This window comes from Hippopotamus amphibius, chromosome 9 (genome assembly GCF_030028045.1).
Source record: "Hippopotamus amphibius kiboko isolate mHipAmp2 chromosome 9, mHipAmp2.hap2, whole genome shotgun sequence".
NCBI classification, from domain to species: domain Eukaryota; kingdom Metazoa; phylum Chordata; class Mammalia; order Artiodactyla; family Hippopotamidae; genus Hippopotamus; species Hippopotamus amphibius.
This window is the reverse complement of record NC_080194.1, coordinates 39,045,907-39,062,904: the sequence shown is the minus strand read 5'-3', so window position 1 is coordinate 39,062,904 and position 16,998 is coordinate 39,045,907. Positions and strand designations below refer to the sequence as shown.

Here is a 16,998-nt window from a genome sequence, read left to right as displayed (position 1 = left end):
AATGTGAACAGGGGCAAAGAACATGTTTGAAGTTTGAATGAGAAGCTGTTGTTACCGCAGGTACTTGACCTCTTTATCCAGAACAGTCAGCCTGCCTTTATTTCCCACATTTCTTACCCTGAACCCTCTCTTGTTTGCCCATCTACCCAGGATTCTATACACAAGAAGCACCTTAGAAGTCAGGGCTGGGCAGGCAGGAGCCAGGAGAGTGGTTACAATGACTTCAGCAGTCCTGGTGGACATCCAGGATGAAGTGACCTGCCCCATCTGCCTGGAGCTCCTGACAGAACCCCTGAGCATAGACTGTGGACACAGCTTCTGCCAAGCCTGCATCATGGGGAACAGCAAGGAGCTGGGTATCGGCCAAGAAGAGGAGAGCTGCTGTCCTGTGTGCCAGACCAGCTACTGGCCTGGGAACCTGCGGCCCAATCGGCACCTGGCCAACATAGCGGAGAGGCTCAGGGAGGTGGTGTTGGGCTCGGGGAAGCAGCTGAAGGTGATTCTTTGTGCGCACCATGGAGAGAAGCTCCAGCTCTTCTGTAAGGAGGATGGGAAGCTCATTTGCTGGCTTTGCGAGCGGTCCCAGGAGCACCGTGGTCACCACACATTCCTCATGGAGGAGGTTGCCCAGGAGTACCAGGTGGGAGCCCAGATGGAGGGAAGGCAGGCAGGAACAGAGGCTTTGGTAGACTTTAACTTTTCGTTATGCCCTAATCTACGATGGTGAGTCAACAATTATCTGCACTTTGGCTGTAGAATGTATAGAAGTTTCGATATGACCAGAGTGCAGATAATGTTTGACTCACCCTCGTAATTTCTTTGTAGTCCTGTTTACCTAGGAGATGAACCTAGATAAAGCCCTTCTGGCCGAGAGCAGAGACGTTCTCTCTTTCTCACTGCTCACAATTGGTTCTGCATGAGTAAAGGATGCTGCTGGGGGCCAGTAGGGGACGGGGCAGGTCGAATGCAGGGGATACGTTGGCAGTGAGACTAAAGGACTTAACGTGGTTCATAGTCAGGTTCATTCCCTTAGAGAAAAGAGAATCGGCCTTTTCCCACCCATTTCTATCCCCTGTTTACAAAAGATAACTTGACTGCCTCAGGTTTTCATCCAGGAAAGGCTTCCTCTGAGGTCAGTATAATCCCTCCCCATCCATTCCATGTCTCAGCGCTGAGACAGTTGGACACCTGACTCTGCTTGACTTGATATGTTTCTTCCAGGAGAAATTCCAGGAGTCTCTGAAGAAGCTGAGGCAAGAGCAGCAGGAAGCTGAGAAACTAACAGCTGTTATCAGAGAGAAGAGGGCATCCTGGAAGGTAAGAGAGATTCTTCTGAAGGTGTCCTAGAATGGTTATCAGGGCAGGGCAGGGCATGGCAGCTGAGGGCAAAGGGGACCTGGTTCTGTCTGTTCCTTGATTTGGCTAGAAGAGCTTCCCTTTGCCTAGTCCTTCACTGCAACCCTTCCAAACAAGGATATTGTTCTTGGGGCAGAGCTAGGGGGAGAGAAGGGAGACTTAGAAGAGAAACATATCAAAGGGAATTGAGGTTTCTAAAGAATCACATGGGAGAGGAACCACGGCCAACGGCCGCCCTTAATTTCCTGCTTCTGGACCTTGTTCTATAGTTTTGAGCTCTGAAAGTTGGAAAAGTAGATCAGGCACAGGCCAGTCATTCCTGTCTAAATACTGACAACTGAAAGGGGAGGCTGATGCTGAGTCCTGAGAGGCCAGGGAGGCTGCTTGGAATCTAAACCTCCCAGGAATCAAAGTTTCTATCTCAGGAGCCTAGACGAGGTAGCCTGGGGCCAGTGGTCTGAGAAGAGCTGAAGGGAGAATAGGAGGAAAGACCAGGTGCTACAGGGCTTACGCCCCCATTTATCCCTTCTCCCTCCGTGAGACCTGCCAGAAAAGCAGCGCTGCGCCTGCCTCCCCCACCCCTTATACAGGAGACCCTCAGCTCAGCAGACGAGCAGCCTCTTTCTCTTCCATGTTCCTGAAGAATCAGGCGGAACCTGAGAGACACAGGATCCAGAAGCAGTTTGATCAGTTGAGGAGAATCCTGGACAAAGAGGAGCAGCGGCAGCTGAAGAAGCTGGAGGAGGAGGAGAGGAAGGGGCTGAGTATCATAGCAGAAGCTGAGGGTGAGCTGGTCCAGCAGAGCCAGTCCCTGAGAGAGCTCATCTCAGACCTGGAGCGCCGGTGTCAGGGGTCCACAATGGAGCTGCTGCAGGTGAGAATCGCAGAGGAGCCCTCAGTGTGACAGTCAAGACGAAGAGACACTAACTTTCCTTCCCTTCTGATGTGGGACGCCTGTCTTGGTGGGGGAAAGAAAAAAATTTCCTTTGACCCTGTAGTGCCTCTTCCCTATTAAACAGTTCAAAGTTCGTGGTTAAAGCATAGTATAATTAAAAGTACAAATGCTAAGGGAATGTCTCATTTTTAGTTCTTATGTATAAAGGATAGTCCAAAAGGTCATTTGATACTATGTAAAAGATCTATTATAGCCAGTGATGGTTTATAGCAGCATTTTTCAATCTTGATGACCTTTTGGGCTAGGACATTCTTTTCTGTGAGGGGCTGCCCTGTGCATGGTAGGATGTTTAGCAGCATCCCTGGCCTCTATCCACTAGATGCCAGTAGCATCCCACCAGCTGTGACAACCAAAAAACTCTCCAGATATTGAAAATCTCCCTGGGGAGAACTTATCCTTCCCTGCCCTGTTGAGAATCACTGGACATTAGGCACCTGTTGTCTCTGATGCTGTGTCAGGATTGGTCAGGTTCTTTTCACCCAGCTTAGTCACAGGCAAACACATACCAAACTCAAGTACATAGAGATTTTTTATGTTATCACCAGGGCTTCTTTGCTTTCACTCTCTTCTGTAGGGCAGAACCATTGAACATGTTGTAACAGAAGTTTGAACAGGACTTTTGAGGCACAAAGAATGAGCTCTGTGGTCTGTGTATGTAGGTAGATTGGGAGGGTGTAAGCTGTCAAATCCAGAGAGGTTTGATGGAGAGGTTTGAACCGAGGTTGAAATCTGAGCAGCTGTTTGCTTCATAGAGTGAATGGTGTGACAATTAAGATGAGGGAGGATGTACCTTGCGATATTCTGGAACCTTTAGACTCTTTCTTCTTTTCTGTTTACTTTCTTAATTTCCTCTTACTCACTCTCCTGGTGGAATAATAATTTACTTATTTTTTGGCCCTAGTATTGGGGTCATGAGGTAGTTATTTTCCACCTATTGGAGCTTTTCCTCATTCGCTGCTTCCGGTTTCACATCCTCAGTTTATTCTTCCTGCTTTTTTCTTCATCTTTGATGTTGGGTTGTCCTAATGCTTGTTCCTTCCCCCACCTGTTCTAGCCCCTTTACAAGTGCCCTCAAACTGGAATAATTGCTTCATAAGTGCAAATGGATCGTCAATTTATGTAATGGCTAGTCCAGGCGTCCGCTAGACTCTCCTACCCATTAGTTAGTACGACTGCCCAATGGTCATTTTAACCAGTGTGTTATCTCACAGTCAGTTTGTCCAGAACTTGCCCATCACAGACACTTCTTCATTCTCTTATATCTGTTTGACATTGTTGTCCATTAAGATTTGACAGCTGGATGCAAGCCTGCAGCTTTCAAGTTTCAAAATGTGAACCCCGAGAATAAAGCTAAGAGGAGAAGGCATGAAGTGGCACCCTGATTGGATCATTTGAGTTGCTTTTTACAAGTATGCCATAAGATTCATACAGCCCTGCGTAGGCCTCTCCCACTTTACATATTCAAGCCGGTTTGAGTTGTGTTTTTGGCAAATACAACCAAAAGTAGCTCCAATACCAAGAAAATAGTTATTCCTGTGTTACATAGATCAAACCATTGGCCTTTTCTTCTGCTGCATTGAGGTGCAGAGAGCAGAAGTTAGGAAGACCAGTTCGGAGGCCCTGAGACAATTTTACTCAGATGAGGCAGGCGGTGGCAGTGATGATGGTAAAGAGCCGTGGCTGAAAGAAATTAAGGGTGTGAAGTGGACTGGCTTGGTCTAAGATGGGACGTCAGAGTGAGTATCAGGTAGTTTTGTGGACAGTACTTGGTCTACATTTGGTGACTGGATGCTGGTGTCATTGAGGAAGATGGAAGATAACAGAAGAGACCCCGTGGTTGCAGGAAAAGTACGTTTTCTTTTAGACATCTTGAATTTGTGGTGCCTGTGGCTTATGTGCTGGGGTATATAAAAGAGATGTGAGCAGAAGTACAGATTTGGGAGTCATCGACGTGTGTGTGTTGAAATCAAGAAAAATACACAAAGTCAGCGAAGGTAGCATAGAGGGTTAGGGCAGGTGGAATTTGAGAAACAACCATATTTAAGGCCCTTGTATCTTCAGCAACAGGATTGTAAGCATTTCGAGGACAGAAACTAGGACTTAGTCATGTGAGAGCGTCTAGGACCAGGCCCAGTGCCTGGCAAATAATAGATGATGTACGTATATAACATCATACACACACACACACACACACACACACACACACACACACACACGGGACACACACAGAGTTGTAAAATTAAAGGTACTAAGGAATGAATTGAATCATTTCCTGACATCGCTACATAGGGTCTCAGGGACACCCTGCTTTGAGTTCTTACCTCTACTCTGTGGCCTGCATAGCGGCATCATCTCTGTCCCCATCATATCGTGGGGTGGTGGGAATGGGATGAGGGACATGGATGAGGGAGGCTGTAGTAGAGGACAAGGTCTATTACTCCTTGACTAAACTTGTCTCTTTCTTTCCTAGGATGTGAGTGATGTTGCGAAAAGGTATGTGTAACACATGAGGTAGTTACCTTGGGCTGATAAAAGACTGCTATACCCTGTTAGGAGACACAAGATACTCCTATACTAGAGTTATCTTGTGGTCAGTGGGAAAGGAAAAAGGAACATCACAAGGCAGGGAAGATTTAGGACTATGGTGTCTTGAGTTGCTTATCATGAGCATTTGGTGTTCCCTAATGTAAAGGGAATGGCTTGGTTTCTGTGGTAGGAGAATTTGGGTGGTGGGAGGTTCACAAACTGGGGACAGTAGTGTCCTTAAGAAGCAAGGGTTATAGTATCACTGACTCCCCTCATACCTCGTGATGGAACTCCTTTTCCACAAACCTCTGTACACCTGCTTCCATCCCTGCTTCCAGTAGTTTATAGCTACTTCAAAACACACAGGGATTTTCTTCGCCCACATACTTTATCAGAGGGAAATTTTCCATCTGCATTGTTTCCCAAGGTCCAGCAATCAGCTCTTGGGACCTCTGCTTCAATTTCCCTTTCTCCCTTGGCTTTGGAATAGTCCATGCCTTGCTACCTAGTTTTGCTCAGACTTCCATTATTCGCAATCCCAGTAAAAACATAGACTTGAGGCCTTGAAAAGAGTGGCTTTGGCCCTGGAACAGAAACATGTTCTCTTAACACATACTCCAGAATTTCATTCATCAAGGTGACCCCTAACGTAGCCCACATACCTGGTACCTTGAAGCACCTCACAAACACAGGACCTGTGGAGCCTGTTGTCCCTTCAGAAATCTTTACTCTCAGTCTGGAGGTGAGGATGCCTCCTTTCTCCAACTGGTGTGACATTCACAGAGACCAGGAATCCTAAGAGGCTATTCTGAAGGTCTTTCTCCCTCAACCTCTGCAAGACCTTAAGACTGAAACCACAGACTCTTCAGAAGAGAGCCCTTCACCTGCTACTCTGAAAGCCCCAGCAGCAGGTCCTGATACCCTGCCTGTCAACACAGAAACCTGTAGACCCTCTAAGAGGGTATCCTTTTTAGAGGTAGCAAAGGGTTTCCCAGCCATTATTTGACTTAATATTATACAGTCTCTAGGATGCAGAGAAAGAAAGGAAAATTATCGTGTTTTATGAAAAAACAGCAACCCAAAGAAACAAAAATAAGGGCTTGAGGGATAAATCCTATCAACTTTTTTTTTTAAATTTTATTTATTTATTTATTATTTTTTGGGGGGTACACCAAGTTCAATCATCTGTTTTTATACACATATCCCCGTATTCCCTCCCTTCCTTGACTCCCCCCCCGCCCGAGTCCCCCCACCCTCCCCATCCCAGTCCTCTAAGGTATCTTCCATACTCGAGTTGGACTCCCTTTGTTATACAACAACTTCCCACTGACTATCTATTTTACATTTGGTAGTATATATATGTCTGTGCTACTCTCTTGCTTCGTCTCAGCTTCCCCTTCACCCCCCGCCCCCTCCCAAACCTCGAGTTCTCCAGTCCATTCTCTGTATCTGCGTCCTTGTTCTTGTCACTGAGTTCATCAGTACCATTTTTAGATTCAGTATGTGTGAGTTAGCATACAATATTTGTCTTTCTCTTTCTGACTTACTTCACTCTGTATGACAGACTGTAGTTCTATCCACCTCATGACATATAGCTCCATCTCATCCCTTTTTATAGCTGAGTAATATTCCATTGTGTATATATGCCACATCTTCTGTATCCATGTATACATGTAATTCATGTATAGTTGATTTACAAGAGTATATTATTTTCAGGTGTACAACATAGTGAGTCAATATTTTTATAGATTATACCCAGTTTAAAGTTATTATAAAATATTGGTTGTATTCCCGGTTCTGTATAAAAGATAGAGTCTGCGCTTCATTACAGCATTATTTATACGAGGGTGAGGCAAAAATTGTCTGCACTCTGGCTGTAGAATTTATAGAAGTTTTAATACACCCAGAGTGCTGATAATTTTTGACTCATCCTTGTAATAGACAAGATGTGGAAACGACCTGTGTCCATTAACAGATGAACAAATAAAGAAGATATGGTATGTATATGCAATGGAATATTATTGAGCCATGAAATAGAATGAAAATCTTATCAACATGCACACAGATGGTGAGAAGCTAGTTTTTTTGGTTGTTTTTTTTTTTTTAATTTTTTATTTACTTATTTATTTATTGGCTGTGTTGGGTCTTTGTTGCTGCACACGGTCCTTCTCTAGTTGCAGCGAGTGGGGGTTACTCTTTGTTGCGGTGCGTGGGCTTCTCATTGCTGTGGCCTCTCTTGTTGCCAAGCATGGGCTCTAGGTGCGTGGACCTCAGTAGTTGCGGCACATGGGCTCAATAGTTGTGGCTCACGGGCTCTAAAGCGCAGGCTCAGTAGTTGTGGCACATGAGCTTAGTTGCTCTGCGGCATGTGGTATCTTCCTGGGGCAGGGTTCGAACCCGTGTCCCCCACATTGGCAGGCGGATTCTTAACCACTGCGCCACCTAGGAAGCCCCCAGAAGCTAGTTTTTAGTTCAGGTCATCTGGCTCAAGTGCCAGGGCTCTTTGCAGAATGATGCTCATTTTCTTCAGGAAAGAGTGTTGAAGTTCACCAGTGGGCCTGGGAGAAGAAGGAGACAGGTGTTAGAGGTACCCAAGGTAAGCAGTGTTGGAGATTATTAATGTCTGTTCTCTTTAGGAGTGAATTCTGGACTCTGAAGAAGCTGGAAGCTCTCCCCACCAAGCTGAAGAGTATGTTTCGAGCCCCAGATCTGAAAAAGATGCTGCGAGTATTTAGAGGTGAGGAGATGCAGGGAACAGAGTTTGGATGGGGAGTTATTGTAGTAGTAGGGGATAAAAAGAATGGAGGGTGTGGTTGGTATTTGGGAATAGTGGCAGAGAGAGAGGTCAGAGAAGGAGAGATACAGTGTGCTGAGGAAGATGCAGGTCATACTGAAGGGGGAATGAAATGGCCAGCTTACATCCTCACAGAATTCCCTGCCACACCCCTCAGCCAGGTAATGGGAGAGACAGCAGACCTGAGACGGCTGTTTCTATATAACATGATTGATTCTTTATCATTACAGAGCTGACAGATGTCCAGAGCTACTGGGGTAAGTAGAAACCATGGCCTCTTTGAGCTATGTTCTTATCCTTCCGAGACATATCCACACATACTCTCAGGTATGAGGTGTTGCTATTTCCCCCCAGCTCCCACCACCTAGCTCCAATTCCTCCCACCCACATCCTGTGCTTCCTCTTCTTAGAGTCAAAAGACCCATGTACCGGTGGGGGGAGCAAAGGGGAAGCTGGGACGAAGTGAGAGGGTAGCATTGACATATATACACTACCAAATGTAAAATAGATAACTAGTGGGAAGTTCCTGCATAACATAGGGAGATCAACTTAATGATGGGTGATGACTTAGAGGGCTGGGGTAGGGAGGGTGGGAGGAAGTCGAGGGAGGGAGGGGATATGGGGATATATGTATAAATACAGCTGATTCACTTTGGTGTATGGCAAAAACTGGCACAACAGTGTAAAGCAATTATATCCCAATAAAGAGCTTAAAAAAAAGAAATAAAATCTCAAAAAAATTAAAAAATTTAAAAAGGACCCACGTACCCATCCTCATCTGCTGATGCTGTACCTTTCTCCCACAGTGGACGTGACTCTGAATCCACACACGGCTAATTTAAATCTCGTCCTGTCTAAGAACCGGAGGCAGGTGAGATTTGTGGGCGCTCAGCTGTCTGGATCTCATCTGGAAGAGCATTATGGCTGTGGTGTCCTGGGCTCTCGACACTTCTCCTCAGGGAAGCATTACTGGGAGGTAGATGTGGCCAAGAAGACTGACTGGATCCTGGGGGTGTGCAGTGATTCAGTGGGACCTACGTTGTCTTTCAACCAGTTTGCGAACAATCGGAATGTTTACTCCCGATACCAGCCTCAAAATGGATACTGGGTGATCGGGTTACATCATAAACACGAATATAGAGCCTATGAGGAGTCGTCCACTTCCCTGCTCCTCTCCATGATGGTGCCTCCTCGCCGAATTGGGGTATTCTTAGACTATGAGGCCGGCACAGTCTCCTTTTACAATGTCACCAACCACGGCTTCCCCATCTACACCTTCTCTAAGTATTACTTTCCTACCACTCTTTGTCCATATTTTAATCCTTGCAACTGTGTAGTCCCAATGACCCTGCGTCGCCCAAGCTCTTGAACTTTCTGCCGCTCCCACCATCTGAGCCAAGGCTCTTCTGCATCTCAGTTTCTCCTTTCTTACCTTCCGATTTTTCAATGTTTTCACTCCTTTCCTGTTGAACATTTACACGGTGCTAGAGTTGAGTAACCCAATGGTGACAGTGAACATCCTTGATAGATTAATTACAGATCTTGAGATGGGCGAGGGGTAGCTGTCAACATTGTTCCTTTTTTTTTTTAAAGAATTGGAAAATTTTATTTGAGCCAAATTTGGGGATTACAACCTGGGAAGAGCATCTCAGAAAGCTCTGAGAACTATTCCCTCAACATTTTACCAGTAAGCATGGTATTTGGTGGAGATTTTTCTTTGTTGATGTATGGAACCAAATTTAGGAAATTCTCTTCTATTAATTTGATGTCAGTTTTTGTACTGAGTGGAAAGTTAAATTTCAACATATATTGTCTATAATTATTAAGATAATCACATGTCATTTTTATTCTGTTACTGAAGTAGATTGATTTATTTCCGTTTTTAAATCTAACACAAATTTCTGGAATAAACCACTGTTATTCTTCATATGCAATACTGGATTTGTTTTTGCTCATATGTTGTTTATGTTTTGTTTTATCTCTGTTTGTGAAAGAAATTGACCTGTAATGTTACATTCTTGTAACATCATTGTCAGGTTTTATAAAATGCAATACATGGGCAAAGAAATTGCTGTTTTTTTGTGTGTAAGTATTTATAGGGTTGAGGGCTAAAATCCACTATAATGTTACTTTTGGTGGCTTTAAATTCAATTTAAAGAAAGATTCTAACTTCAATTTTCACTACAAACTTCATGAATCTTAAAAATCTAAGGTAGTAATTGAAAAATTAAAAAAAAAAAATTCTTCTAAACACACTGAAGTGAAAACAAGGCAGAAAGAGGAAAATGATCAATCCAATACAGATTTTTCTGCCAGAATGGGAGGAAAATGTAAAGAGAAAATAATCAATATAAAGCACTTTTAGGAAGAGAATGATTTCTTCCAGCTTCTCCATACCTCCTTTTCTTTATGGTCAAACATGAACAGCTTGCAAATGAGCACTTTGCCTTTGGTAGAGAGGTGCTATGTGCCTTTTCAGCCAACTGTGAAATAAATAATGATCAGGTGGCTGTGAGGGTGGAACTGAATATCGAGTTGATATCAAGATCTGGCTGTCCACTCTGATAACCAAGAGGCTCTGGTGGCTGTTGAACAATTCAGTCCTGCCTAGTCTGAATTGAGATGTGCTGTACATACAAAATACACACCAGATTTTGAAGACTTAGTTCAAAATATAATGTAAAATGCCTAATTAATAACTTCCGTATTGTAGATTGTAGCAATGATACCTTGGATATATTTGATTAAATAAAATAATATGTTCACCTGTTTAATTTGACTTTTTTGATGTAGATACTAGAACATCTAAAATTATATATGTGGCTTACATTACATTTCTATTGGACAGTTCTTCCTGTAATGCAGTTTATATCCCCAAGGGGGCACTAGTATAAGGCAGATATGTTTATTTCTTCAGGGATGCGCTACCCCTCTGAGGCATATTTGTAGCAGAAGATAGTGGCAGAGAGAAGTGGACCTCAATCTGTCTAGAAATCTACAATTTGGAAGGTTGTGGAAAGGGTTCCTAGCCAGAGAATATGCCATGCTGCCTAGTCTGGTCCCTGTCTCTGGCCCTCAGTCTGTTGGACACTTGACCTTCCTTCATGGTTTGAGTTCATCCTCGGGGCCCAGCTCTGGTATCTGTGGTGAGATTAAGTAAAGGATATAGTAAAAGCCCAGTACTGGTTTCGTCTAGGATAGAGTTTCATTTGGGAGATCAGAGGCTAAATATATACTCTTCACCTTGATTTGCACTTCAACTGGAAGAAATATGAAAGGAGATAGAACAGGCAAACCAGGGTTCATGCAGTTGGTGGATTTGGGGGAATGAGAGATGATGGTATAAGAGAATCTGTCTGAGTAATTGCTCCCTTCCCACTTATTTTCTCATACAATAAATCCCAGGCAAAAGCAGTTAGCCCAGCCGTCCGCTATCTGTGGAGGTGTCCAGCGAATGACCTTAGATAATAGGAAAGCCAAAGTACTTGCTAGTATTCTGTAGGTGATATTTGGGGAAGGTTGCTCAATCTGAGATTTGGTGAGAATTATTAGGATCCTTGGAATGAGTTTGCAGCCCTGGCTTTCTCCTGAGGGATTAGGGGATGTGGGCAGAGGCCTGTTGGTGTTGATACTTTTGGTGTGATACAGTAGGCTAAACTGCTGTGAAAAAGTAAATTGAAAAACAAAATGGATCAAATACTAAAGAAATTTATTTTTTCATATAGAAGTCTATGATGAGTGGCACTGGTCCATGTGAGTTTCAGGGATCAAACTTTTCCATCTGTGCCTCTGCCATCCTCTGAGACAGTACTGTTCTCAGCATCAAGCCAGTAGAAGGGTAAAGAAAACTGCAGGCAATTTGCCTCTTTTTTTTTTTTTTTTTTTTTTTTGATAAACATTTTATACTATTTAGCTCCATTGCTAAATTAAAAAAATTAAAAATATAATAGATGAAACGATTGCCTGCCAATTATGAGAATATCCAGGACTGGTGAAAGTTTCCAAATTTCTCCAACAATTTTTGACAATGTGCTTCTTAAATCCTTGGTTGATATGTGGGATTGATAATTTCTTCTTACATTCTGTTGCTGAGAAGAGCCATGAGGTCACATCTAACTGCAAGGAGGATTGTAAAAAATGTCTAGCCATATAGAGTCACGTACAATCAAATTTCAAAGGCAGGAAAATGCAAATTTTGGTGGAGACCTACTGATCTGTTACACAGATTTCAGGAGTACCTGCAACCTAAAGGAACTCTTTTTCTTATCGAAGAAGGCCCACCTTTTTTTTTTTTTTCTCTCCTGGGGCTCTGTTTATTCTATCCTATAGCCTAAAATTCATAAAGAAAAGAGTAGTGCTGTCACCAGGCAAGTGGTACAGTTATCCTAACATTTCTCAACAAATCTGTACTAGAGCTGCCATTTTACATTCAATTCTAATGTAAAGGGAATTCTGGGGAACGAGTGCTTTTTGAATATCTTTATTGTGATATATTGACATACAGTAAATTGCACATATTTAAAGTGTTTGATTTGAGAAGTTATTACTTGTGAAACCATCATCACTATCAAGAAACGATATCTGCCCCCCTCCAAAGTTTTCTCTTGCTCCTTTGTAATACTTCCCTTCTGTCCCTGCTCATTTCACCCCTGTCTTCTAGCAAACACTCTTCTGCTTTTTGTCATTATAGTTTGCATTTTCTAGAGTTTTATATAAATGGACTCATTTAGCATTAGTGTATGGTTTCTTTCATTCACCAGGTCATTTATTCATCAAATATCCATTCCTTTTTTATTGCCAAATAGTATTCCATTGTATGGATATATAATAACTTATCCATTCACCTGTTGATGGAAGTTTGGGTTTTTCCAGTATTTGGCCATTATAAATAAAATGTTATAAACATTTCTTATAAAAATCTTTTAATAAACATATTTTTTCATTTCTTGGATAAACACCTACTAGTAGTAAAATAGTTGGGTCATATGGTAGGTAGTATAGTGTTAATTTTTTTTGAAAGTGTCAAAATATTTTCCTAAGTGAATATACCATTTTACACCTGCTCTATCAGTGTAGAAGTTGTTCTACATCCTTGATTTTTGGATTTCTCTAATGCCTAGGGATGTTGAACATCTCTTCTTTTTTTTTTTTTTTTTTTTGTCATCTGCATATCTTCTTTGGTGAAGTGCCTTTTCAAGTCTTTTGCTCATTTTTTTAAAAATGGGATTGCTTGTTTTCTTTTTTTTTTAAGAACTTTTATTGACATATAATTGACATACAATAAACTGCAAAAATGGGATTGCTTATTTTCTTGTTACTGAGTTGTGAGAGTTTTTTATACATTCTTGATATAAATCCCTCATTGTATATCTGCTTTGCTTATATCTTCTCCCAGTATATACCTTACCTATTTATTCTCTTAACAGTCTTTCAGAGAGCAGAAGTTCTTAACTTTGATAACGTCCAACTTAGCAAGTTTTTCTTTCATAGATCTTGCTTTTTTTTTTTAAGATTTATTTTATTATTTATTTAGGTATGTGTGTATTGGCTGTGTTGGGTCTTCGTTGTTGCCACAGGCTTTCTCTAGTTGCAGAGAGCGGGGCTACTCTTCATTGTGGTGCACGGGCTTCTCGTTGCAGTGGCTTTTCTTGTTGCAGAGCACAGGCTCTAGGCAAGCAGGCTTCAGTAGTTGTGGCACATGGGCTCAATAGTTGTGGCTTGTGGGCTCTAGCATACAGGTTCAGTAGTTGTGGCTCATGGGTTTAGTTGCTCAGCGGCATGTGGGATCTTCCCAGACCGGGGATCAAACCGATATCCCCTGCATTGGCAGGCAGATTCTTAACCACTCTGCCACCAGGGAAGTCCCTATAGTCTTGCTTTTGATGTTTTATCTAAGAACTCTTTCCTAACAAAAGATCACAAAGAATTCTTCCTTAGTTTTCTTCTAGGAGTGATATAATTTTATTTTATTTCATTTATATTTTTAAAAAATATTTATTTATTTATTTGGCTGCTCTGGGTCTTAGTTGCAGCACTGGGTCTTAGTTGTGGCATGCGGGATCTTCATTGCCACGTGCCGGATCTTCATTTCAGCATATGGGATCTTTTTTGTTGCAGCATGTGAACTCTTGGTTGCAGCATGCATGTGGGCTCTAGTTCCCTGACCAGGGATTGAACCAGGGACCCCTGCATTGGGAGTGCAGAGTCTTAACCACAGCATTATCAGGGAAGTCCCTAGAAGTGATATAATTTTGGATTTTACCCTAAGTCTGTGAACCTCTTTGAGATTATTTTTTTTAATAGTGCAAGATATGGGTCAAAATCCATCTCTTTGTATATGGGTCCAATCGTTCCAGCACTATTTGTTGAAAAGGTATCCTTTTCCTCTGACTTGGCTTTGCACTTTCATCGTGTCTCAATTGATCATATATGTGTGAATCTGCTTCTGGACTCTGTTCTGATCATTTATCTACTTCTCTACCTTGGTATCATGTACTGATTACTTTGGCTACATAATATGTCTTGAAATAAGTCAGTAGAAGTTTTCTAACTTTTGTTCTTTTTCAAATTTGCTTTCTCTGTTCTATATCTTTTACATTCATGTGTGCCGTTGTGACTTGGTTGATCTCATTGGGATCTCTGTCCACATGATCTTTTATTCATTTGTCTGTCCCAAGCTTTCTGAATGGCTACTGGCCTCCAAGAAGATAAAATGGAAGCTGCAAGGTCCAAATGCCTGGAATTCACACATCACTTCAAACCTATTCTTTTGGTCAAAGCAACTCACAAGGCCATCTTGTATTCAAGGAGCTAGAGAATAGGCTACCCCTCATGTATGGGGGGTGACACTTGTGTACAGCAGACAGAAGAATGATTGGCAGCCATTTTTGCAGATGGTCAACCACATTTGGCAAATTATCAGGTTGACAAATGTTCAAAAGCTTGACAATGTAATCTGGTGGAAAGATTATGAGAAAAAAAGGCACTCAAACATTGCCAGGAGCAATAAAAAATGGTGTAATTACCATGGAGGGAATCTTCAATATCTAATAAAACTACAAATGCAGTTACTCTTTAACCAAGATAATTGTGCTTCTAGTAATTAACCATAAGATTTGTTAATAGAATTATCCAACTAAAGAAGAAAGAGAGAAAAAAAAAAATGAAGAGATTCTGATACTAATGAAACCATATCAAAAGATCTAATGTATGTGTAGTTGGGGTTCCAAAATGAAATGAGAGAGAATGAGACTAAATTTTGGAAGTAATAATTACTGAAATTTTGCAAAGTAGGTAAAAACCATAAATTTGTAGGTTCAAAAAGCTCAGATAACCTCAAAAGAGAATAAAAACAAAGAAAGCTATGCCTGGATACATCGTAATCAAAATGAAAATGAACATAAATTAAAAAATGCTTAATGTAGTTAAAGGAGGGAGGGGAATGAAATATAACTGTCAGAGGTAACGAAGACACATCTCTTCTATCAATTGTTAAGCATGTACATTTATATTCCCTTAGGTAACAGTTAAACATTATTATTTATGAATGCCAAATTTGAAACTTATAAAAACTCAGGGAATGAATATAACTTCAAAGTAATCCTTTTCATGAAGAGCAGAACTTTAAAAATCATTGGTACACACAACAGTGTAAAACAATTATATTCCAATAAAGAGCTTTAAAAAAAATCATCAGTACATAAGAATTATAAGTATTTATATTCCTGTTGAAAATAGGTTTCACATTAACTAAAATGGGCCTGTAGCAGGGCTAGATGAGGTAGAAAAGGCCTTTGTATCAGAATAACCTGAGAAAAGCAAGAATGAGGAGAATCGGGAGGACGGTAGGAGATGGGCAATGGTTTTAGAGATTTAGCCCACTTGGCATGAGGACAAGACTGGTCGAGACAGCTTTGTCCCTGGTGTCCTGATGTAACTGCTTCCCTCAAGGGCTCCACAAAACAGGATAAACAGCTCTACCCCTTCTTGACCCTTCACAAGCTGACTTTCATCACAGATCTCCTGTCTGTCTGCTCCTGGTAAGTGAATCCGACATCTGTGAGTGGGGTGGTTGCCAGTTTTATGTCCCAGACAGGCCAGAGGTAACGGAACTCTTGAAGACTATTGATGCACGTGGATAGAGGATGGTAAAGACCAGAGGTACAGATCTGATTGGTTAGCAGATGTGGAGAGTGGGTCTGGGAAGTGAGGTTGAGAGTATATGGGCTGCATGGAGGTTACTGAAGGGTGGTCAATAACAAGAAGAAATCCAATAAATGACAAATGCCTTAATAATTAGATGAGGGATAAGTAAACAGAACACATATTTACTTAGACTTCAGACTCCTCTTGGCAAACTATGAAAGGAACCCTGAGAATGGCAGGAGACTGTGACCACCCGCCCTGAGCCCAGACATTGGAAAGGGCTTTGGGGAAGCAGCCAGGGAATCTTAGTGATGTGAGAACTGGAGCCAATCTTCCTCTCCAGGAAGAAAAATCAGGGACACCAAGAAGGGGAGCTGGAGCAGAAAAAATACTGTTAGTGAACGTAAGATATACCTTAGCCACTGAGCTAGATATTTTAAACACCCCTTCATTTAATACCCTCAGAAACCCCAAGAAGAGGATATTTATTATTTGGCTCCATTTCTTCATTCTGATGAAAAGAGGATTGGACATGGCTGTCTTCTCACAAGTTGCCCTCTGGGCCCGCTACACCTGAAACATTCTACTAAATCCATGTACTTATGTGTCCACCATTCTCTCAAATTATCAACCCAGTTAGGACTCAGGCATATGGCATGATGCCTGGAAAATAGTCACTGCTCAAAATATGCTTGTTGAATGATTAAGCTAATGAATGAAAAAAGTATATACTAGGAAGTAAATGATGAAATTACGTGTTAATTTGTATCAGCAAAAGAATCTTTCAAGTACTGCAATTCCTTGCCCTCCAGAAGTACATGCTTCCTTTTTCCAATTTCAGTTATTTCTAAGCTTAGCTCCCTAAGGTGTGAGCGTGAGGAGTGACTCATCTCAGCTACACGAGTCCTGTGCATGCTATGTCTTAATATCCTCATGACCCTCTTCACAAGTAAGCAAACTATATATGGTGAAGTCAGATTTCAAACTCATTTCTATCAATTATTGGCTGTGAAATTTAACATGTGATTCATATTCTCTGAGTCTCACCTTCTTTAGGTGTGAAACAGAGATAACACCCACTTCGTAGAGTGGATGTCTACTCTCTACACAGAGAATATATAACTTGCCACATGCAGTGTGCATACTACAATCCCTGGTATAAAACAATGCTTAATAAATATCAGTTTAATTCTTCTGTGACTTTATTACATTCATATCCATT

At 41.7% G+C, this 16,998-nt stretch overlaps 1 protein-coding gene across 2 annotated transcripts; it reads left to right on the top strand.

The window, feature by feature from the left end:
- The first annotated feature begins 202 nt into the window (after nucleotides 1-202).
- Nucleotides 203-9,000, top strand: LOC130861220 (tripartite motif-containing protein 6-like). 2 transcript variants are annotated; one of them, XM_057749858.1, is made up of 7 exons: nucleotides 203-640; nucleotides 1,222-1,317; nucleotides 2,000-2,230; nucleotides 4,782-4,804; nucleotides 7,474-7,574; nucleotides 7,862-7,888; nucleotides 8,438-9,000. In XM_057749858.1, exons 1-7 carry the CDS (start codon nucleotides 218-220, stop codon nucleotides 8,998-9,000), a joined length of 1,464 nt encoding a protein of 487 aa, XP_057605841.1. In that variant the 5' UTR covers nucleotides 203-217. The 2 variants fall into 2 exon arrangements, with proteins under 2 accessions (XP_057605841.1, XP_057605840.1); XM_057749857.1 differs by having other exon boundaries at nucleotides 218-640; nucleotides 1,222-1,338; nucleotides 2,036-2,230.
- The last annotated feature ends 7,998 nt before the right edge of the window (nucleotides 9,001-16,998 follow it).